The following is a 24,754-nucleotide window of genomic DNA, read 5'->3' as shown; positions in this document are numbered from 1 at the left end:
GAGAGAGGCGTGAAGAGAGAGTGAGAGTGAGAGAGAGAGGAGAGAGAGAGAGAGAGAGAAGAGAGAGAAGAGAGAGAGAGAGAGAGGGAGTTAGAGAGAGAGAGAGAGAGAGAGGAGAGAGAGAGAGTGAGAGAGAGAGAGAGAGAGAGAGAGAGAGTGAGAGAGAGAGAGAGAGTGAGAGAGAGAGAGGAGAGAGAGAGTGAGAGAGAGAGGAGAGAGAGAGAGTGAGAGAGAGAGAGAGTGAGAGAGAGAGAGAGAGAGTGAGAGAGAGAGAGAGTGAGAGAGAGAGAGAGTGAGAGAGAGAGAGAGAGTGAGAGAGAGAGAGAGAGAGAGAGAGAGTGAAGAGAGAGAGAGAGAGAGAGTGAGAGAGAGAGAGAGAGAGAGAGAGAGAGTGAGTGAGAGAGAGAGAGAGTGAGAGACAGAGAGAGAGAGAGAGAGAGAGAGAGAGAGAGAGTGTGAGAGAGAGAGAGAGTGAGAGAGAGAGAGTGAGTGAGAGAGAGAGAGAGAGTGAGAGACAGAGAGAGAGAGAGAGAGTGAGAGAGAGAGAGAGGAGAGGAGAGAGAGAGAGAGAGAGAGAGAGAGAGCGTGTGTGTGTGTGTGTGCGTGTGTGTGTGTGTGTGTGTGTGTGTAACAGTCCAGAGGGGGGAGGGGAGAAGACAGATTTTAAAAGCCATGGCAGATATCTGACTTCCTGGACCAAAAACTAGAAGTCTTGTGTATCTGATCCGGAGGGGTCCGACCTGCCGGATCAGAGACGGAGCCGGAACACAACGAAGTGGATCCAGTGGAAGTTAACACATTGACTAGAATAGTCAGATCCATTCAGTTCCTGGTACTTGTGGTTGAAAAGCACCTTTTGTAGTTTTCCAAACCATGCAATGATACAAAAAGTCTTCAACGGCCAAATTCAACCGGATCCGTGTCCGGTCTGTCTCCGATCCGTCACAGCACCGGATCTGATAGGTTTCTATTCTGGTCAATGTGTTAACTTCCACTGGATCCGCTCCGTTGCGTCAGAGACTCAGCCAGAACACAACGGAGTGGATCATTCTCCTCTACTGTTCCCCCCTGCTACTACAACATGCTAACTGTCTCCAACAAAAACAAACTCATACGCACCACAAACACTGCCACCAAAATCATCCGCCTCCCCACACCCAACCTGTCTGAACTCGACAACAGATCCATCATACGCAGAGCACGCACTATAACACTGGACCCCCAACACCCCCTCTACTCAGTCTTCACACTACTCCCCTCCGGTCGCAGGTACAGATCCCCTTACTGTAGGCGAGCCCGGTTTGGCAGAAGCTTCGTCCCATCGGCCATAGCACTGCTAAACAGAATGCCACTGTAATGTGTCCGGTGTGTTTATATGTGTTCGGTGTGTTTATATGTGCCCAGTGTGTGCATATGTGTCCAGTGTGTTCATATGTGTTCGGTGTGTTTTATATGTGCCCAGTGTGTGCATATGTGTCCAGTGTGTTCATATGTGTTCGGTGTGTTTTATATGTGCCCAGTGTGTGCATATGTGTCTGGTGTGTATATTTGTGGGATGCGGGGCACCATTGCTGTGAGGCTGGGTGGATGGTTATGGTTATTGTGTTCATACATGTATTCCTGTACAGACGGTGGCAACAAATCTCCTTATTAAGGACAAATAAAGATCTATCTATCTATCTATCTATCTATCTATCTATCTATCTATCTATCTATCTATCTATCTATCTATCTATCTATCTATCTATCTATCTATCTATCTATCTATCTATCTATCTATCTATCCAGTGGAAGTTAACACACTGACTAGAATAGAAACCTATCAGATCCGGTGCTGTGATGGTTTGGAGACGGATCCGGTGAAATTTGGCCGTTAGAGACTAATTTCTTACTCTGTCGATGCCGTCTTCCGCCCCTGAACATGAATAATAAAAATGATCTGTTATTAACAGGAAAAACCTGCAGACGACACAAACGAGAAGTCCCTGCTCAGAAAACGACGAGCGTGTTCACACAACATTAATTCCACCTGCTTTGCTCCGACTCTGCGTCTTCTCATATTCAAACAAGGCCGTGTTTTATCACGGGAGGCATTTCTCTGACCATATCAGGAAATGAGTGCCTCCTGGATGGCTCCCTCTTCACACATTCAAGCGTTAACTGCTTCCTCACCTGCTGTTAATACCGTTTAATTGAGTATCCCTCCTCGTCTTTTACAGCAGAGCTAAAGCACACCTGGGAATCACTCTGTAACACCCTTCCTCAAACTAAATTATACTCGAAATATGTGCAATAATGCATTTTATGGATGTCAGTCGTATCTCTACAAGTTAAATTCACCTGTGTAAGTGTGTGTGTGTCCTGAACACAGACGGATGCTTGTCGCGCGCCTCGTCACTGCGTCCATGCGTGTGAGGCGTCTGTTTGCACACAAACACAGAGGTGTGTGTCGGACAGAGGTCTACGGTGTCACATGAATAATTCAGAGGAGCGCTTGGTTGAAGACGGGCACCCAGGACCGGGGGGCTATCAGGTTACAGGAAGTCAGGCGGGTGGATCTGTTGTATAGCAAGCAGAGGCCATTTACTACTGTACTTTTCCCCCATGTAGTCGTTTAACATCTATGCATTACCGCTATTGATTGACATAAAAGCCGGACAAATTCAGCCGAGGCGTAATTAGCCAGAGACCGTGACCTGACACGGGATTGGAGAGAGGCGTTACAAAGGAGCTGAGCGACAGATTAGAGTCTGGAGGGATCGGATCTGAGGAGGAAGTCACTGTCACTGACTCAGCTGGCCAATGATAATCTGTCTCTACATTAAGATAAAGCCCTGAACTTCTCCCTCAGTGGAAAGTGGAGCTCTGAGCTGGACATGGGGATTTTAAATGTGCATTAAACATGTTTCCATTAAGTCTGACTCTTTTTTTTTGGACAAAATTGACCTGCATCACGCATTGACTACTGCAACTCTCTACTGGCAGGCCTCCCTGCATTCACAGTTAAACCTCTGCAAATGATCCAGAACGCAGCAGCAGCATGTCTGGTCTTCAACTAGCCTAAGACAGCTCATGTCACTCCCCTGCTCATCTCACTACACTGGCTTCCAGTTGCAGCTCGCATCAGATACAAAACTCTAATCATGACTTACAAAGCAGGAACCAAAACCGCTCCAGTTTACCTGGAACCCCTCATCCAGGTCTACTGCACCCCTTCTCGCCCGCTACGCTCAGCCTCTGAAAAGCGCCTTGTGCTTCCAGCACACATGGGCTGTTTCTGAAACGGCCTGCTACATACTACTTACTAATGTAGTAGGCAGTAGGTATTGCCTACTACATACTGCGTTTTGAATTTAGTCTGTAGTATGACTGTTCTGTCCGATCTGTCATGCAGCATGCTGAGCCAGACTTCGCTGGATTTCCGGTTTCGGAAAGCGGAAAGCCCAAGATCCACAGGATGCGTCGCGTTACGTTACGGCTGCGCCGCGCATGTCGCAGCAAATAGGTTCCCATTCAAGTCAATGCTCTAGAGTCCACAGGGCGCGCTGCGGCGCGTCTCAGCTCCGTCTCTGGAGCGTTCCGCCGCACCGCTCTGCCAGAGATACGCGGGGAGTCTATTTTCGCCGCTCCCCGCGCCCAGCACGCGTCAATCGACACAGAAATGATCGAACTATCCCGGAAGTCAGGCACGAGGATCGTATGCAACATCCGCTCACTTTCAAAATAAACACCATGTGCAAACACAAGATCGTAAATTTCACCACTTCTTCAACATTACGTCATAACCTGTGGCATCGGGCCAGACGTCAGTCTCAAAAGATATCCGACACCATGGACGAGGAAAAGTTTATACTGTGTTGTTCTCGCGCGTTTTGGAGTTCTCGAGGGATCTTGAGTTTCCTGCTACGGAGTGCGCGCCGCTCCAAACACGCATCCTATGGACCAGGGCGAAAGCCCCGGGACGGAGCAGAGCCGTGTCGCAGCCGTAACGCGGCGCACATGCATCCTGTGGATTCCCCGAGTAAGTAAACAACGGCGAAGCCGATAAATAAAATGCTTATTTAGCATCCATTTATGATTTAAAGTTATATTTTTGGGGCTTTTTGCCTTTATTTGATAGGATAGTGAAGAGAGACAGGAAATGTGGGGAGCAGAGAGAGGCGAAGACATGCAGGAAATGGTCGACCAGCCAGGAATCGAACCGGCAACCCCTGCGACGAGGACTATAGCCTCTATATGTGGGGCGCTTAGACCGCTAGGCCACCAGCACCCCCCATTTATGTTTTAAAAAGTTAGGAAGTGGTTTATATGTAATTTGATAACTTTCACAGCACCCAAAAACGGATTTCCTCCCGTCAAAAAATGAGGAAAAAGAAAAAGCAGAACGAGCGCAGTGCATTATGGGAAACAGTACGCGAGGCAGACTGGTCCGATGCATACTGAGATATTTTCCCGAATCAGTAGACATCCGGGGAGTTTTGGCATACTGCAGATTTTGCTCTTGTTCACATACTACTTACTACATACTGAATTTTGGACATATCAGTACGTACTGCTAGTATAGTAGGCGATTTCGGAAACAGCCAAGGTCTCAAAATCACTATGTTGGAATGAATTGTCCAACTCCATTCGATCTGCAGAGTCCCTCTCTACTTTCCAAAGACAGCTAAAGACCCAGCTCTTTAGGAAGCACTATGCACTTAGCTAGACTGTTCTCCACTGTTGTCCCCAGTGGCAGATCATGTCTTCCAGCTACAGTTGACTCTCACTGTCCTGCTCTACTCTGGGAATCTGTGTTCAGGTCTGGAGTGACCCAGCACTTGGTACTTTGGTCATTATTGTGGTGATGTTAATTGTTGATGATGATAATGGAAGGTCTTAAATGGTTTGGTTGCTTCATTGTAGATGTTCCTTACTTATTTTTGTGCATTGCCTTTACACTGCTTGGCAGTACCTGCACCCAAATGGACTTGAAGCACTTTGTTCCTCTTACTGATCTTGTTTCCTCTTGTCTAGATCTTTGCTTGTGTTGTTCTTGTTCTTGTGTGTGCGTCGCTTTGGATAAAAGCGTCTGCTAAATGACATTGTAGCATTGTAACATCACGTTTCAAAAGGCACCCGAGTAACACGACTCAAGTTTTGAAATGTTTAGATGTTGCATTTTCACCTCACTAGATACTGATATAGGTAAAGACATGGGGTGGGGGGTGTGGGTTTGGTGGACCGGTTTTATACTGGGGGGGGGGGGGCAGATTGTGGTGCAGTAGTGCGCTACGGCTCTCCCCCCTCTCTCCCGCCCCCCCCCCCCCCCCCCTATTTTTTAATGCACCTCACTAGATACTGATATAGGTAAAGATATAGGGTTGGGGGGGCGGCTTTTATACGGGGGGGGGGGGCGGCGGATTGTGATGCAGTAGTGCACTATGGCTCTCCCCCCTCTCTCCCGCCTCCCTTCCTGCCCCCCCTATTTTAATCCACCTCACTAGCAAACATACATACAACAAAAAAACAAACAAAACAAAATTCAAATCATATCTCACAAACACAGTTCAGGGGCCTTAGTGTTTGGCTCGGCCCTACTCGTTGGGGGTCCATCGGGGCTGGGTGGGTGGCTGGTGTCCCTGTCACCCTCCGTCCCCCTGCTGCCCCCTCCCCTGTGGGGGCCTGGTCCGCGGCTGCCCTCTGGGCCGGGTTTCCCGGGGTTCCCTCGCGGTCCTCTTGGGGGGGTGGGGTGCTGCGCGGCTGGGGGGGTGTTACTACGGCAGCCATTGGGGTGTCCCTCCATGCCCCCGCGGCCTGGTCCATCAGTCGCAGGGCGTGGGTGGGGGGCGTGGCTGGGGGGAGTGGTCAGGCCGTCTGGGGGGGGGCGGGGGGGATTGGCCCTGCCGCCTCCGCCCTCCCCCCGCTCCGGCGCGCCGGTTGGCGGGCTCTGGTCCTGGTCCTGCCCGTCTGCCTGGCTGTCTGCTCCTGGTGCCGGGCCCCCTCGGCCCTGGTGGCTCCTTTGGCTCCGTCTTGGGGGGCTGTGGGGGCGGTGTTGTGGGGGTGTCCCTTTGGGGGGCTGCGGGATCTCTCCCCCCTCGCCCCCCTTTCCTCCTACTGGGTGACCTGGGGGTCGCCCTGGGTGCTCCGGCGGTACCTGTTTGCTTCACACAGTCACAAGCACAGAAGAAAAAGGTTTTCTTTCTTTTCTTTTGCTGCAAGAATAAATTGCATTAATATTTGACAGTTTGTGACAAACATGACACAAACCAGAAATATAAATGCAGACAAGAGGAAAAAAAAAAGAGAAAAAAAAAAAAAAAAAAAAAAAAGATGTTGCATTCTCACACCAGGTGATCCAGGTATGGATGAGGCTTCTTCATGAGGTAGCAGAATGAAGTTAACACAAGTTGGTTTCTCTGAAGGTTCAACAGGAAGAACATCATGTAGAATCTCTCCATCTTTCTCTCTTTCTCATCTCCTGCAGCAGATCATGTGTCAGTCGCCATACTTCACATTGTACAGAGTGATGAGAAGTCGTCTTTGATCCCAGTTTGCATCTTAAATGGATAAAGAATAGTTTTAAAAATGGTCATTAGTTGTACTTAGATTGCCCACCCAGGTATCGTCTATCTGATATCCATTCATGCAAACTTCTCAGGCTTTCACAGCTCACTTATATATCACTTATCTCCTTCCACGCTTTGATCCTCCTCTTTTTTATTTCTTATTTGAAGCTTTGAGTTTCAGTTTTGGAGTTAAACTTCAGCCTCTTTGACACTCCGTGAAATTCCCACCTCGGAGGGCTTTCACTTGGCTTCTCAGGGGGCCCCCCGCAGGCTGCCGCGTTTGGATTTAAGCTCCTGTTGGCCCTCTTTTTTTTTTTTTTTTATTCCCATATATACTTAATCGAGTCCGGGGTCGTGCACGCGAACTCACTTCCACACATCTGCCCATATGGAGGAAGAAGGAAAAAAAAGAGTCTCTATGCAGAGCTCCAGATTTAGTTTGGGCCAAATCTCATCTCCAAATCTCCCGTGAAAACCCTGCAGAGATTAGGCAGAGAGCAGCACTTTAAGCAGCCCTGACAGATGGACTGCCTAATTTACTTTGCCATTAGCTGGGAGCAAAGGGACAACACTCGCTGGGCTCACCCTTGCCTCACCCTTTTTCCTCCCCCCCCTTCCTGTAAATCCCAATCCAATGCTCCCAGATCTTCCTCACTCCTCTCCCCTCCCGCCAGTTTTCATGCCACTTGGCGAGCTCGCGGTAAATCCTATTCCTCGCTTACAGCTGCTACGAGAGACCCGGGACCTCCTCGAACCCGTGTCCAACTGTGCCTCACATCCAGTTATTCTCCTAATTCCCGCTGGGCCTGCTAATAGAGCCTGGCAAGAAAGGAGGAATGCTCACTTCTCTTTTTTTTTTTTTTCCCCTCATGTCTTTTTTTTTCTGCCGGCATGCTGCTGATCCTGAAAATGAGTCGAAGAATTTAAGGGGGGCGGATTAGGTCTCACCTCCATGGGAACATTTAAAGAGATGAGGAATGAGAGAGAGCGAGTCTTATTCTGCTTTTAGCACCATCGCAAATCTGTGAACTGATAACTTTCAGTAAAATAATGATGTAATTACAGACTCAAATAATACGCCTCAAATGGTTTCCAACTGTTCAAATCTTCAGTCTGATATTCATGGGGAGATTAAATGTGCAGATGTGATTAGATGTTTTACTTTGAATATCCATCATGCAGTTTCAACCTTTATTAATACAGCGCCAAATCCCAACAAACGTTCTCCTCAGACTCTTTCCAAACAGAGCAGGTCTAGACCGTCCTCTATGTTCTATTATTAACATCAAGACCGGATCAGATTCAGTCCCATCTTCCAGACAGGACTCAGTCTGATCTCATCTTAATCCACCATGAGCAGAGCACTTTGCAGCTTTTAGCAAGTTACAGTGGCAAGGACAAACTTCCTTTAACAGGCAGAAACCTCCAGCAGGACCAGACTCATGTTAGACACACATCTGCTGAGACCGTGTTGGAGAGAGGGATAGAGGGAGATGAAGAGAGAGAGAGGGAGATGATAGTGGGGAGACGGATAGTAGTAGTTGTAGCAGCTGGAGTCTGGACCACGTCCACAGCAGCGGAGATCCAGAAGAACCTACGGGACAAGGGAGCTCAGGGACTCCAGAAAGGTCTAAGAAAAGAGAGAAGAGAGGGAGACCAGAAGAAAGAAGGAATGAAAGAAGGAAAGGACGGGATAAGAAAAGGAGACAAAGGATGAAGAAACATGGAAAGAACGAAAGAAAGGATAGAACAGAAAAGAAGGAAAGAAAGACAGAAGAAAGGAATCAAAGGAAAAATGAATGAATGAAAGAAAGAAAGAAAGGAAGGAAGGAAGAAGAAAAGAGAGAAGTGAAGAAAGAAAAACAAAGGAATGAAAGAAAGAAGAGAAAGAGTGAATGACAGACCCCAAAAAAGGAATCTACAGCAGAGATCCAGAGGAACCTACGGGACAAGGGAGCTCAGGGACTCCAGAAAGGTCTAAGAAAAGAGAGAAGAGAGGGAGACCAGAAGAAAGAAAAAGAGGAGAATAAATGGTGAAGGAATGACAGAAGGAAAGGACAGGATAAGAAAGGGAGACATAAAGGATGAAGAAACATGGGAAGGAAAAGAGAGAAAGAAAGAAAAAGAAAGAAAAAAGCATGAAAGAAAGGTGGAACAGAAAAGAAGGAAAGAAAAACAGCAGAAAGGAATGAAAGGAAAAAGGAATGAATGAAAGAAAGAAAGAAAGAAAGAAAGAAAAGGAAAGAGACTGCAGAAAGGAATGAAAGGAAGGAAGGAAGAAGAAAAGGGAGAAGTGAAGAAAGAAAGAAAAAAGGAATGAAAGAACAGAAAAGAAGGAAAGAAAGACAGCATAAAGGAATCAAAGGAAAGAAGGAATAAAAAGAATAAGAAAGAAAGAAAGAAGGAAAGAAAGAAAGGATGAATAACAGACCCCAAAAAAGGAATCTACAGCAGAGATCCAGAGGAACCTACGAGACAAGGGAGCTCAGGGACTCCAGAAAGGTCTATGGTTAGGAACTTTAATGGGACAGGAAGAGTTAAAGTGAGAGACAGGCAGAGAGAGGAGAGAGAGGGAAAGACAGGATCCCAGTGTGTCAGTCTAAGCCTATAGCAGCATAACTAAGACCTGGTCCAAGCCTGATCCAGCTCTAACTATAAGCTTTATCAAAAAGGAAAGTCTGAAGCCTACTCTTAAAAGTAGAGAGGGTGTCCGCCTCCTGGACCCTGACTGGTACATGATTCCAAAGGAGAGGGGCCTGATAACTGAAGGCTCTACCTCCCATACTACTTTTAGAGACAAGGGAGCTCAGGGACTCCTTTGAAATTTAAAAAATGTATTTAAGGGATAGAGGGAGATGATAGTGGTGAGAAGGATAGTAGTAGAGTCTGGAACCTCCACAGCTGCAGGCCGTCTGCGGCAGAGATCCAGCGGAGCCTACGGGACAAGGGAGCTCAGGGACTCCAGAAAGGTCTATGGTTAGTAACTTTAATGGGACAGGAAGAGTTAAAGTGAGAGACAGGCAGAGAGAGGAGAGAGAGGGAAAGACAGGATCCCAGTGTGTCAGTCTAAGCCTATAGCAGCATAACTAAGACCTGGTCCAAGCCTGATCCAGCTCTAACTATAAGCTTTATCAAAAAGGAAAGTTTGAAGCCTACTCTTAAAAGTAGAGAGGGTGTCTGCCTCCCGGACCCTGACTGGTAGATGATTCCAAAGGAGAGGTGCGTGATAACTGAAGGCTCTACCTCCCATACTACTTTTAGAGACTTTAGGTACGAAGAGGAGGAGGCCTGATAGATCTGTAATTTGCTGGTGATGTAAAACTGTAATCTTGTGTATTATCATAAACCAAACGGAAAAAGAGCCTCCAACACTTGTGACTGATTTAAACTACAAAATGTAAGTTGCATTAGATTTGATGATGGCCCCATGTTCTTCATTTATATCCAGCTCTTCATAGCCGTTTGAAGCACATACGTTTTTCATATAAAAGATAAAGTTCATGGTAACATCTTGGCTTCAACCCTGTTTGTTATACTTCCACTGGGATTCTTTGTTCAGGGATCCATGCTGCGGAGTTGTCTATATAAAACGAAATAATTGCATAGGTGAAATGAACACATGGGGCACAGTTTATGTGGTACAAAGCAGAAGAAAACTAACCTCTGAATCTGTTGTGTTCTCAAGGAGAGAATCCTCTTATCAGAAAAGGATTGGTTTGATAAATCAAACAATACGTGCTCAAAGTCTGAGCAATGCAACCAGATTCGGTATGAGGACTGCTCTGATTCAAGTGTGTCACAAATGTGCATCATGGGAGAAGTGGTCCTTGTGCAGAAGCAGTATCTTGATGTCTGTTCCTGCTCCACAGCATCAATTTGTGGATTAGATCTTGGAAGGCCAAATAGACTGTTATCAGGGTCTCGTTTGAGTGTTTGGTATCATTCAATCATTTTTTCATCAGAGCATTTCACTTTAGTTTTGAGCTTCTATCAGAAGTGCACAACGCTAACAAAAAACCCTCAAAATATTCATTCAGCAGGACAGGTCCTCTACGAGAGAATCTACATTTTCATTTTTTAAATCAATAAAATCAATATATCTCCTCGCTCTAGCATCAATCTCCAGTACTTGATTATGAAACAAATGCAGTGCTGCAAAAAAACTGCAGTTCCTTGAGTGTCCACTTGAGGCTGGCTGCAAAAGCCAAGGAATCCCCATTAACAGCCTTTAGCGTTTTTCGACCACAGGAACTTTACCTCTGAACTATGTGTGTTTCGACCGGTGGACCCAGGGTCTAAATTTAGTTCAGGGGTAGATAATCTCCCCCCTAAAAAGCCCCTGCTAGGGGAGTAGTACTTCCAAAAGGTCTCGGGACTTTCAGGGGGCGGGGCCTGCAATGCTGAATGTGTCTGATTGGTAGATTAACCTCAGTGTTTTTATTCCGCCCTCCGTCCACAATAACATCACACACATCTGTGATTCACTTGATTTCTCTTTCTTTCATTAGTTTTTATTTGTTCTATCTTTTTTGTATGTGTGTGTACTTTCCAAAAGAAGAAGCTGTGATTCTCCGGGTCAACTTTTTTTGAATTTTTTTTTTTCATTTTGTTTTTACCAAACTTTTTTTTTTTTTTTTTAATTCTAAATTTTAATTTTTCAAAAAAAAAAATTCAATTTTTTTTTTTTCAACATTTTTTTTTTTCAATTTTTTTTGTCAATTTTTTTTTCAAAATTTTCTTTTGTCAACAATTTTTTTTTTTCGATTTTTTCCAAAAACCATTCACAGTCATTGTTTTTTCCATCTGTGATTCACTTGATTTCTCTTTCTTTCATTAGTTTTTCTCTGTTCTATCTTTTTTGTATGTGTGTGTACTTTTCAAAAGAAGAAGCTGTGATTCTCTTGATTCAGCAGCTTGTAACAGTAGTCTTCTCTCAGCCCACCGTGAATGCGTCTCTCCTCCCGGTGTTCCGCTTTTAAAAGTGACCCTGTAAACTGGAGACCTTCAGCTGAACGTGTCAGTGTTTGTGGAGTTTACACAGCTGTTGAAACACAGAGGGAGTTCCTGGGAATGCAAACTAGTTTAGTTTTTATTAAGATTTCAAAATATCCTCATCAGATATTTAATGATGGTCTAAAGACGTTTATGAGGGATGCATCCGGCTGAGAGTCTCCAGTTAACAGGGTCGCTGTTTAAACCAAAACACCGGCCGATCTCTGCGATCACGGCTTTTTGAGCTCAAAAGGATTTTAAAGCCGTGTTGAAACGTCTTTGCTACTCGCGCTTATCTCCTCTCACGTGTTGATTCAGTGAATCCATCTGTGATGAAATATAGCACCATCTAAAACAGACCAGCTGAGTCTCTTCATGCTAACAGGCTAACTGTTGTGTTGCTCATAATGATACCTGCCTGTCCGTCTGCTTCTATGGTGTCATCTGTGATGAATGGCATTCCTCTTTGTTTTACTACTCTTAACAACAATGACTTCATATACTTCCTCTTTGTGTGTCACTGCAGGTCTGCGTCACGGCCTGGGTCAGCTGACCTTCAGCGACGGGACATGTTACACGGGACAGTTTGAGAACGGACTCTTTAACGGCTGCGGGGTGCTGGTCTTCCCCGATGGCTCCAGGTCAGTACTTCCCTTCCTGCTTACCTGACCTTTGACCTTTTCCTGTGGTCCTCCCTTCTTCTTCTTAAAAATGTTATATTTTCACATTGAAGGCTATCACAGAAGGCGATTACCTGTCTGCTAGATCAAGGCTGCAACCAACTGTTCAATATTTTCATTTAAGAAATTGAACCACTTAATTAAAACAATGATTGTTGAATCAGCACAAAGTCAAACAACAGAGAAAAAAGACAACCACAGTTTCTTAGAAACCAGGCTGATGTTCATGAACGTGGTTCTCTTTTAGCTAAATGTCAAAACAAATGTCCGTGTGGGAGGAAAAGTTTCAGCACGAGTCTCCAGACTGTTGAAATGTTGTGCCGAGCTAAAAATCAATTAAACTTGTTCATCATTTTCTTGTCATTGGGAATTCCATGAATTGAACATGTACAATGTTGCTGAAAATTCAACTTATTGTTCAAGGAGAAGTGAAAAGGAATGTTAAAAATGTCATAATATTGCACATAACAGTCAAAGTCAAAGTGAAGTTGCACATGATAGAAAGAGAATTTTGCACAAAAATGTTAAAATATATATATTTCAAATAGAAGTGACTGTGAATGTTAATGTTGCACATGATAGTAAAACACATTGCACATTATTGTTAACAATGTTAATATTGAACAAGGTAGTTAAATAGTTCTGCACTTTATTGTTAAAAATGTTAATATTGCACATGACAGTAAAATAATTTTGCACGTTATGTTTTAAAAATGTTAATATTGCACATGACAGTAAAAAAAATTCTGCACATTATGATTTAAAAAAGGTAATATTGCACATGATAGTAAATAAACATTGCTCATTATGGTTAAAGAGGTAATATTGCACATGATAATTAAATAATTCTGCACTTAATTGTTAAAAATGACAGTAAAGGATTTGCTTCACATGATACTGGAAATCATAGAATATTGCTATATATTCATTCTAGTAGAGGGGAAGGAAATATTGCACATGATGGCAAAAGTGAATCCTATATTACCAATAAAAGTAACACAAATGATTGTGGAAAGAAAAAAGCAGTATTGCACATGATACTAAAGGTAAAAGTAATCTTGCACCCACTAGTGAAAGTTAAAGGAATGTTGCACATGATAATGAAAGTGATGATAGTGCAAAGTAAAAGCAACGTTGCAGATAATAGTGACAGTGAAAGTTGTATTGCACATGATATTATGAGGGGAATACTGCAAAAAAACAGGGACAGTTAAAGTAATATTGTACCTGACATTTTATTGCACATGATAGTAAAGGTAAAAGTAATATTGCACCCAGTAGTGTAAATTAAAGGAATGTTGCACATGATAATGAAAGTGAAAGTAACATTGCACATTGAAGTGAAAGGAAAAGTATGTTGCACTTGATAGTAAAATAAATATGAATCTGATATTACACATGACCATATAAGTAATATTGCACATGGTAGTAGAAGTAAAAGTGATATTGCACATGAGATTATGAGGGGAATACTGCAAGAAACAGTGACAGTTAAAGTATTATTGTACATGACTTTTTATTGCACATGATGATTCAAGTTAAATATTTAAACATGCGCTCTTTTGTCACACTTTTACTTACTTGTACATAACGCTTTATTGCACATGATACTTTAAGTTGTGTTGCAAATGATAGTGAAAGTAAAGACAATACTGCACATGATAGAGTTAAAGTAATGATGCACCCAGTAGTGAAAGTAAAAAGAATATTGCGCTTGATAATGAAAGTGAAAGTAATTTCAGAACATGATAGTGCGACGTAAAAGCAACATTGCACATTGAAGTGAAAGTAAAAGTATCTTGCACATGATAGTAAGGTTTATGAATCTGATGTTACACATGACCGTAAAAGGATTATTGCATATAAAAGTGAAAGCAAAAGTTTTACTGACATGAGTTTATGAGGGGAATGCTGCCAGAAACAGTGACAGTTAAAGTAATATTGTACATGACTTTTTATTGCACATGTTTGTTGCAAATGATAGTGAAAGTAAAGGCAATACTGCACATGATAGAGTTAAAGTAATGATGCACCCAATAGTGAAAGTAAAAAGAATGTTGCACATGATAGTAAAAGTTAAAGTAATATTGCACCCAATAGTGAAAGTAAAAGTATGTTGCACATGATAGTAAAATAAATATGAAGCTGATATTACACATGACTGTATAAGTAATATTGCACATGATAGTGAAAGTAAAAGAAATATTGCACATAAGATTTTGTCTCTTTTGTCACAATTTTACTTACATGTACATTACGTTTTATTGCACATGATGCTTTAAGTTGTGTTGCAAATGATAGTGAAAGTAAAGACAATACTGCACATGATAGAGTTAAAGTAATGATGCACCCAATAGTGAAAGTAAAAAGAATGTTGTACATGATAATGAAAGTGAAAGTAATTTCAGAACATGATAGTGTAAGTAAAAGTATGTTGCACATTCTAGTGAGGTAAATATAAATCTGATATGACAGGTGAAAGTAAAAAGTAATATTTCACATAATGGTAAAAGTTGATCTGACATAATTGATGAAAGTAAGTACAAGTTTTATTGCACATGATACTTTAAGTTATGTTGCTCATGATAGTGACAGTTAAAGTAATATTGCACCCAATAGTGAAAGTAAAAGTATGTTGCACATGATAGTAAAATGAATATGAAGCTCATATTACACATGACCATAAAAGGATTATTGCACATGGTAGTGAAAGTTAAAGTTGTATTGCACATAAGATTTTGAGTGGAATACTGCAAGAAGTAGTCACAGTTAAAGTATTATTGCACATGATACTTTAAGTTATGTTGCACATGATAGTAAAAGTTAAAGTAATATTACTCCAATAGTGAAAGTAAAAGGAATGTTGCACATGATAATGAAAGTGAAAGTAATTACTGCAGATGATAGTGAAAGTAAAAGTATGTTGCACATGATAGTAAAATAAATATGAAGCTGATATTACACATGACCATAAAAGGATTATAGCACATGGTAGTGAAAGTTAAAGTTGTATTGCACATACGATTTTGAGTTGAATACTGCAAGAAGTAGTCACAGTTAAAGTATTATTGCACATGATACTTTAAGTTATGTTGCACATGATAGTAAAATAAATATGAAGCTGATATTACACATGACCACAAAATTAATATTGCGCATGGTAGTGAAAGTAAAAGTGATATTGCACATGAGATTATGAGTAGAATCCTGCAAGAAACAGTGACAGTTAAAGTTTTATTGCACATGATACTTTAAGTTATGTTGCAAATGATCGTGAAAGTAAAAGCAATATTGCACATGAGAGTAAAAGCTCAAATTTTAATGCCCATCTTTGTGAAATGTCCAGTGATGTTTCTTTTTAAAGTGTCATTTGAAGTAACGTTATACATGATATTGATTCATGTGATTGATTAGTCCCATAAGCTTTGTGATGCCAAGAAGTGCAAGTTGTTGTAGAGTGAGCTCTGGCATATTCAGTTCTTTCCAGACTTTTGAATTTAACAAAACAAGCCGCTGTAGACTCTGAACATTTAGTTTACTGTTTAAAAAAAGTCACAAGAGATTTTAAACAAACACAGAGGCTCAGAAAATCAGCAGACGGAAGCATGCAATTCAATTTGTCATCCTCCATCCTAAAGTTGAGTTTACAAACCGCAAGCAGATCTGCAGATAGTCTGTGGTTAGAGAATATTCTGTATGAATGTGCATCATTATTGAGTTTGGAAACATCTAAATATACAGTATTTTTTTTTATCAGTAGAGAATTTCATGGAAGGATGGGACTCTGTGACCCTGATAGGAACATAATGTGTTATTCCTCAATTCAATGACGCTGCAGACTCCAGAAATCTGTTCTTCTTTTGTTCCAATATGAAAGAGATCCTTAGAGTACTGTATGAGGAGCCTTTAAACAGGGGCATTATTCAAAATATGAAGGTTTACATTTAGAATTGACCCCAAAGCAGTTACATGAATGTACTTTTTATGCCACATTACGACAAACGCATTACAGTCATAACATTAAAGGGTTTAATTTTCCAGACAATCTTATGCTTACTGTTCTGTAAAACTGTGAACTCTTATTTGAGGAGGTTGCACAAAGGCTGGTCTGAGTTTGAAAGATCACTGTTACCCCTGCCGCTGCTCCTTCGTGTCGAAAGGAGTCAGCTGGGGGGGGTTCGGGCATCTGATAAGGATGCCTCCCGGACGCCTTCCTTTAGAGGTGTTCCGGTTTCTTCCTGTAATAACTATCACCAAATGGCGGACGACGCCGGTGCTAGAGGAGGGTTTCGCGGAGGTTTTGGCGCAGGCGGCCGCGGTCGGGGCCGTGGACGCGGCAGAGGCCCGTGGCAGGGGCCGTGGTGCCCGGGGAGGAAAGTCTGAGGACAAGGAGTGGGTGCCGGTCACCAAGCTGGGCCGCCTTGTTAAGGACATGAAGATCAAGTCCCTGGAGGAGATCTACCTGTACTCTCTGCCCATCAAGGAGTCTGAGATCATTGACTTCTTCCTGGGTTCTGGTTTGAAAGATGAGGTTCTCAAGATTATGCCTGTCCAGAAACAGACCAGGGCTGGTCAGCGCACCAGGTTCAAGGCCTTTGTTGCAATTGGTGACTACAATGGCCACGTTGGACTGGGAGTGAAGTGTTCCAAAGAGGTGGCAACAGCCATCCGCGGAGCCATCATCCTGGCCAAGCTGTCCATCGTCCCCGTCAGGAGAGGTTACTGGGGTAACAAGATCTGTAAGCCCCACACCGTGCCCTGTAAGGTGACTGGTCGTTGCGGCTCTGTTCTGGTGCGTCTCATCCCTGCCCCCCGTGGTACCGGCATTGTGTCTGCCCCTGTGCCCAAGAAGCTGCTTATGATGGCTGGTATTGATGACTGCTATACATCTGCCAGGGGCTGCACTGCCACACTCGGCAACTTTGCCAAGGCCACCTTTGATGCCATCTCCAAGACTTACAGCTACCTGACTCCTGACCTCTGGAAGGAGACTGTCTTCACAAAGTCTCCATACCAGGAGTTCACTGACCATCTGGCCAAGACTCACACCAGAGTGTCTGTGCAGAGAGGACAGGCTGTCCAGGCAACACCCTCCTAAACTTTTTATACAGAGAATTGTTGAAATAAAAATTCTGAAGCATCAAAAAAAAAAGAGGTGTTCCCGACACGTCCAACTGGGTGAAGGCCCCGGGGTAGACCCAGAACTCGGTGGAGGGATTATATCTCCCGCCTGGTCTGGGATTGCCTCGGGACTCCCCAGGAGGAGCTGGAGAGTGTTGCTTAGGAGAGGGATGTCTGGGTCAATTTGCTTGGATTGCTACCTCTGCCACCCGACCCCGGATAAGTGGAAGAAAATGGATGGATGGATGAGGAGAGGAGGAGGAGAAACCTTGGTTCAGTAATTACTGCGGGACAACCTCTCAGTCAAATGACTTCAGCTGTCCGCTGGTCCTGCTCCATGCTAGATTCTGGAAACGCAACCAGTGGGTGTCGACAGTCGAGAGAGCACAGAGCAGCACCGCAACGGATTGGAGACAGACCGGACACGGATCTGGTGGAAGTTCGATGTTAGTCTGCAAGGCCAACGGTGCCCTGTCAGTCAGAAAATGAGTCTTTTAGAGTTCTGACTTTGGTATAACATCTTTTGATTTACCTCAAGGGCTTTGGAAAGATGTAAAGATGTTCTTAAATGTTTGAAATGAACGTTGAGGACGAGGAAGAGTCAAAAGAGTAAGTTTCAGACAGATTGGCCTCCAGATAAAAGGTCAGCTGCTGCACCAAAGAACTTTTTATCCTCTGTTGTTTTGATTCTAAAGCAGGACAGAACGTCTTTAACTTCCTGTGAATGTTGAAGTTCTTCTGTAATCCATTTAGCTGATTTAAGAGTTTGTTGTTTGACATTGAATTTGAGTTGAATTCATCGCTGCTTTTGTTTAAAGAGCCTTAAAGCCTGCTCCTTGATTTATTTCCTTTACCTCTCTCTGTAGAACATTCACCAAACAGACGCTCCCCACGCCGCGTCATGAAAGACATTTTCTGCTGCTTTTATTCATCGCTGCATTTTTTAATTTAGGCAAAATAGTTTTCAGAGTTTCCCCTTTCACACTCAAATATTTCAACCATTCAAGACGAGCAGTGAAACAACTTCAAAGTTTAATTTACTGTACGTATAAAAGCATTCCTCCTGCTCTATGAATGTGTCCTTCCTCTGAGCTCTATTTAAATATTTAAACATGCAGACTCTTTTGTCACTTACTTTTCCACATTTGAATGGTTTCTTATGTGACTGTGTTTTTTAGGTATGAAGGTGAATTCGTGCAGGGCAAATTTCAAGGCGCTGGCGTCTTCATTCGCTTTGACGGGATGAGGTTCGAGGGCGAGTTTAAAGGAGGATGTGTGGACGGATACGGTAAGACTTCAATATCAACTCATTCTCCTCAAGACTTCTTTTATTGAAGGTTTTCTTAGACTTTGTGTCAGATACCTTTTGAATGCAGTTACCCGAGGACTGTGACAGGATGCTATTGAAACATTTAAAGAAAGATGAGATGATGAAGGAGGACAGAACATTTCCCAGAATCCACAATAACATTCTTGTACACTAAGAATCTTATGAATCTTATTCTGCTGGAGGGAGCTTTCATTCTGTGTGATTTTGGCGCCCCCTGTGGAAAAAAGCAGAATATGCACACATCCAGGACAAACCAGGCACATTGGAGTTTTTGCGGACTAATGCTCACTCTGTTCTGTACCCCAGGGTTCTTTGCTGATGCTCTGCCTGTACGTGAAAGAGAGGGGAGGTGTGCTCTCCCCACCTCAGGCTTTGGCATTCCACGTAGGCACAGAGAAAGAGAGTTACTTCATGGAAGGGGTGGGAATTGAGAACCAGATCTGACTTAGAACCAGTTCCAATTGATCAATTCTATCGGAATTGTACACCTCAAATGTTATCGATTCTTCTTAACGATTCATTTCCAAGCACGACGTCACGCCACGGTAGGTTACATTACGTCACACATGCAGCGACGCAGAACTCCTGCGACCATGAAAGTCTTTTCATCCAGGCTCCAGGGGCCACATACAGACTCAGGCGGCCGAGAATGAGGCACCAAGAGCGGGTAAAATACCTCTGCGATTGACCCCTGGAGGAAAACCGTTTTTCCTCTCCAAATTCAAAGTCTTTCCTCCAGGCTCCAGGGCCCACATACGGATTCACACAACCGCAAATGAGGCACCGAGAGCGGGTAAAATACCTCCACTATGACCCCTGGAGGAAAAGCGTTTTTCCTTTCCAAATTCAAAGTCTTTCCTCCAGGCTCCAGGGACCACGTCCGGACTCAGGCGGCCGAGAATGAGGCACCAAGAGCGGGTAAAATACCTCTGCGATGACCCCTGGAGGAAAATCGTTTTTCCTCTCCAAATTCAAAGTCTTTTCCTCCAGGCTCCAGGGCCCACATACGGTTTCACACAACCGAAAATGAGGCACCAAGAGCGGGTAAAATACCTCTGCGATGACCCCAGGAGGAAAAGCGTTTTTCCTTTCCAAATTCAAAGTCTTTCCTCCAGGCTCAAGGGGCTACATACGGACTCAGGCGGCCGAGAATGGAGCACCAAGAGCGGGTAAAATACCTCTGCGATGACCCCTGGAGGAAAATCGTTTTTCCTCTCCAAATTCAAATTCTTTCCTCCAGGCTCCAGGGGCCACATCCCGACTCAGGCGGCCCAAAATGAGGCCCTGAGAGCGGGTAAAATACCTCTGCGATGACCCCTGGAGGAAAAGCGTTTTTCCTCTCCAAATTCAAAGTCTTTCCTCCAGGCTCCAGGGGCCACATACAGACTCAGGCGGCCGAGAATGAGGCACCAAGAGCGGGTAAAATACCTCTGCGATGACCCCTGGAGGAAAACCGTTTTTCCTCTCCAAATTCAAAGTCTTTTCCTCCAGGCTCCAGTGCCCACATACGGATTCACACAACCGAAAATGAGGCACCAAGAGCGGGTAAAATACCTCTGCAATGACCCCGGGAGGAAAACTGTTTTTCCTCTCCAAATTCAAAGTCTTTCCTCCAGGCTCCAGGGCGCACATACGGATTCACACAACCGAAAATGAGGCACCGAGAGCGGGTAAAATACCTCCACTATGACCCCTGGAGGAAAAGCGTTTTTCCTTTACATATTCAAGGTATTGTCCTCCAGGCTCCAGGGGCCACATACGGACTCAGGCGGCCGAGAATGAGGCACCAAGAGCGGGTAAAATGCCTCTGCGATGACCCCTGGAGGAAAACCGTTTTTCCTCTCCAAATTCAAATTCTTTCCTTATGGCTCCAGGGGCCATGTCCGGACTCAGGCGGCCCAAAATGAGGCCCTGAGAGCGGGTAAAATACCTCCACGATGACCCCTGGAGGAAAAGCGTTTTTCCTCCAAATTCAAAGTCCTTTCCTCCAGGCTCCAGGGCGCACATACGGATTCACACAACCGAAAATCAGGCACAGAGAGCAGGTAAAATACCTCCACTATGACCCCTGGAGGAAAAGCGTTTTTCCTTTACATATTCAAGGTATTGTCCTCCAGGCTCCAGGGGCCACGTTCGGACTAACGCGGCCCAAAATTAGGCACCAAGAGCGGGTAAAATACCTCTGCAATGTCCCCCAAGAGGAAAAGTCTTTTCCTCACATATTCAAAGTCTTTTCCTCCAGGCTCCAGGGGCCACATACGGACTTACGCGGCTGAAAATGAGGCCCTGAGAGCAGGCAAAATACCTCCGCGATGACCTTTGGAGGAAAAGAGTTTTTACTCTCCAAATTCAAAGTCTTTTTCTCCAGGCTCCAGGGGCCACATACATCTGGACTCACACGGCCGAGCATAAGGTCAACCTATTGGTCAGTATGTTCAAGTTGAATATGTTCCTGTTCAGTCTTGTGCAGACATAATTTTGGAAAAATTTAAATGGTTCCTTTTGGTGCTGAAGACTGTGGAGAACTACTTTTTTTCCCCCTCAAAAAAATACTCAGGAGTCGTTAGGAGAATTGATAAGGAATTGGATTGATAAGCAGAATCGACAATGGCATTGACATTGATCAAATCTCATCAATTCCCACCCCTACTTCATGGTGACATTGTTACATATTACTTGACTGGTTAAAACGAGTATTTTCATCTGTTTTCTGCATCTTCCTCTGATGTGGATTTGAAAAACTCAAACTCTGTTCCTCCCTCAGAGCAGCAAAACTCTGACTGTAATGAAATGCATCCATGTTTACCCCATGGCCCCCAATAAGTTGAAGACGACATATCAGACGTTGAAACTGAAATATTCTATATCCTCATTTTAAATTTGATGCCAGCAACACAGTGTAAGTGTTTGTATTTGAAGCCAGTTTCTCAGTTTGTTTAACTTTGACTAAATTTGTTGTCTTCTTCACTTTCCTGACACTTTGATGTTAAAGTTCTGAGATGTCACTCGAACTGAAGACTTCTTGTCTGCTCTTTGCTCCAATTTGTAACAATTTAAACCCCTCGTGATTATATTAAACACTGAAAAGTGTTAATTGCCTTGATTGAAACCCCCTGCGTACCTGCGCTGTGAATCTCTGGAGGTAATCAACACGTTTTTATTTGAAGACTGTCAAACAATGTGTCGCTGTCACAAGTGGTTCATTTTTGTGCCTGTAAAAATAGAGGTGGGTAAAGTTAAGTTCCGTCAGTTTCCTGAGAGCGAGCCGGGCAGAGAGCGAGCGGGGCTTCAGCTCTGAATGTTCAAAGGTAAACATTAACCAGGGTGCAGGTAACAGTTGACCCTAAAGCAGTGTGAAACAGGAACAAGAGCTAAGAGGGATGATAGAGGGCTAAAGAGAGCAAACACAAGATTCAGCTCATAAAACTGTGAACGAGAAGATGTCTGATTGGCTCAGGTTCAGCACACACACACGTATTCTGTTTGTTCGTCTATAGGCGTTTTTCGTGCGTTTGGACTGGTGGACACAGGGTCTAAGTTTAGTTCAGGGGTAGATAATCTCCCCTCTAAAAAGTCCCTGCTAGGGGGGTAGTACTTCTCAAAGGTCCCGGGACTTTCAGGGAGCAGGACCTGCAATGCTGAACGTGTCTGATTGGTAGATTAACCGCAGTGTTTTTATTCCTCCCTCCGTCCACAATAACATCACACACATCTGTGATTCTCTTGATTTCTCTTTCTTTCATTAGTTTTTATTTGTTCTATATTTTTTGTATGTGTGTGTACTTTTCAAAAGAAGAAGCTGTGATTCTCTTGATTTAGCAGCTTGTAACAGTAGTCTTCTCTCAGCCCACCGTGAATGCGTCTCTCCTCCCGGTGTTCCGGTTTTAAAAGTGACCCTGTAAACTGGAGACCTTCAGCTGAACGTGTCAGTGTTTGTGTTCATTGCTTTTTCCATGTTTTTAACCACAGGCACAACATTTTCACTTTTTTTCATGTTTTTCTGCTTTTGGAGCACAATTTTAGGTTTGAGGAAAACTATTTTTTTTTCGACAGGTCAACTTTTTTGTCAATTTTTATTTTTTGTCAAAAAAAAATTGTCAAAAAAAAAATTTGTCAAAAAAAAAAATTGTCAAATTTTTTTTTGTAAATTTTTTTTTCAACATTTGTCAAAAAAAAAATTCCCAATTTTTTTTCTTCAAATTTTTTTTCAAAAACGTTTTTCTCTTTTTTTTTTATCCTTTTTCAATTTTCCAAAAACCATTCACAGTCTTTGTTTTTTCCATCTGTGATTCACTTGATTTCTCTTTCTTTCATTAGTTTTTATTTGTTCTATTCTTTTTTGTATGTGTGTGTACTTTTCAAAAGAAGAAGCTGTGATTCTCTTGATTTAGCAGCTTGTAACAGTAGTCTTCTCTCAGCCCACCGTGAATGCGTCTCTCCTCCCGGTGTTCCGCTTTTAAAAGTGACCCTGTAAACTGGAGACCTTCAGCTGAACGTGTCAGTGTTTGTGGAGTTTACACAGCTGTTGAAACACAGAGGGAGTTCCTGGGAATGCAAAGTAGTTTAGTTTTTATTAAGATTTCAGAATATCCTCATCAGATATTTAATGATCGTCTAAAGACGTTTATGAGGAATGCATCTGGCTGAGAGTCTCCAGTTAACAGGGTCGCTGTTTGAACCAAAACACCGGCCGATCTCTGCCACGGCTTTTTGAGTTCAAAAGGATTTTAAAGCCGTGTTGAAACGTCTTTGCTACTCGCGCTTATCTCCTCTCACGTGTTGATTCAGTGAATCTATCTGTGATGAAATATAGCACCATCTAAAACAGACCAGCTGAGTCTCTTCATGCTAACAGGCTAACTGTTGTGTTGCTCATAAAGATACCTGCCTGTCCGTCTGCTTCTATGGTGTCATCTGTGATGAATGGCATTCCTCTTTGTTTTACTGCCCTCTACTGGTCTGGTGGTGTAGTGCATACGTCACTGGCCTGATTTGCACAATCTACCCGGGACTTCAACCTGCGGTCGAAGCAGACAACAATGGGGGCACAGGAACCTTTTAGTTCTGGGGGCTAAAAGACCCTGGACTTGGACTGAGCTTGTAACACTGTTCTTGTCTGCTCCAGGAGTCCTGACGTTTTCGGACGGAGGTCCCGGTGGAGGCGTCAGCCATGAGGGCCTGTTTGAGACCAGCCAGCTGATGAGGAGAGAGAACAGCCAGGGCGCCGTGCAGAGAGCGCAGGCAGCAGCAACCAAGGCCAGAGCTTTAGCCATGTGACCAAGACTACAGCACCCACAGTGCCCCATCACCAGGACCGTCACCCTCCCATCAGATCAACCCCCTTCAGGTTTCTTTGACTTCGCATCACCGAACCTTGTTTTCAGACTTTGCAAACTTCTTTCTTATTTACTCCGTCCTCCCTGTGTGTTGCATTTTCTGGAGTAGAACTCAAAGCTCCGGTCTTTTTATATGTTTGTATCTCTTCAATCTTTCTGCATCTGATGAGAGAGCCACTGATTCAGGATCAGCCGAGCCAACAGCAGATTGAAGTGTTCAGTGGAAACACCGGTGCTAAATTAGCTTCAGGCTTCATTCTGTTCAAATCAAGTGCAAGCAGGCGACTTCAGTCAACACTGATTTGGTGATTTCCATCACGTGGAGTTCAAACAGAGCTCGTTTGCTCTTAACGTGGCGAGTTTGAGGATGTTATAGGAACTTAACACTCCTGACATGAGGATGCTTTCAGGTCCCTGACTGAATCTGTACGTTTTCAACATCTAAAAGTAATTAAAGTTCCAAATAAGTGAACTCAAAGAATCAATTTTGATCTATAATTATCTTTTGTAGCCTGAATACGACGAGTTTTTAAAAGAAGCCTAATTAGCTTTTACAACCTGAAGCTAAAAACCTGAAAATGAGATGAGCTGCTGAAGAGATTTTGTTCAGGCTGTGTTTGTACTTTACCTACAGAAACGTATGTCCTATGATTCAATGCAACAATGTGGAGTTATTATTCTTATCTATGACGTTTTTTCTGGGACTAACTTTTAGAAAACACACACTTTTACTTCAGCAAGCTTAAA

The 24,754-nt window shown here is 43.5% G+C and overlaps 2 protein-coding genes across 2 annotated transcripts in view; both read left to right on the top strand.

Moving 5' to 3' along the window:
- Nucleotides 1-24,523, top strand: part of LOC117815612 (MORN repeat-containing protein 4-like) — a 33,108-nt gene extending 8,585 nt beyond the window's left edge. Inside the window, exons 2-4 of the mRNA XM_034687420.1 lie at nt 12,067-12,181; nt 18,520-18,629; nt 23,797-24,523. Of these exons, the coding sequence (XP_034543311.1) occupies nt 12,067-12,181; nt 18,520-18,629; nt 23,797-23,948 (377 nt within the window). The 3' untranslated portion in view covers nt 23,949-24,523. The remainder of the gene's footprint in view (nt 1-12,066; nt 12,182-18,519; nt 18,630-23,796) is intronic.
- Nucleotides 16,462-17,328, top strand: LOC117815942 (40S ribosomal protein S2-like). Its single transcript, XM_034687973.1, is given in 2 exon segments — nt 16,462-16,563; nt 16,565-17,328. Coding segments are annotated over 2 exon segments (840 nt in total). The 5' UTR covers nt 16,462-16,477; the 3' UTR covers nt 17,319-17,328.
- Nucleotides 24,524-24,754: the final 231 nt, after the last annotated feature.

The sequence above is a fragment of the Notolabrus celidotus genome, chromosome 7 (assembly GCF_009762535.1).
Source record: "Notolabrus celidotus isolate fNotCel1 chromosome 7, fNotCel1.pri, whole genome shotgun sequence".
Taxonomy (NCBI): Eukaryota; Metazoa; Chordata; class Actinopteri; order Labriformes; family Labridae; genus Notolabrus; species Notolabrus celidotus.
Note: the sequence above shows the minus strand (reverse complement) of the source record. Positions and strands in the feature narration are given on the sequence as shown.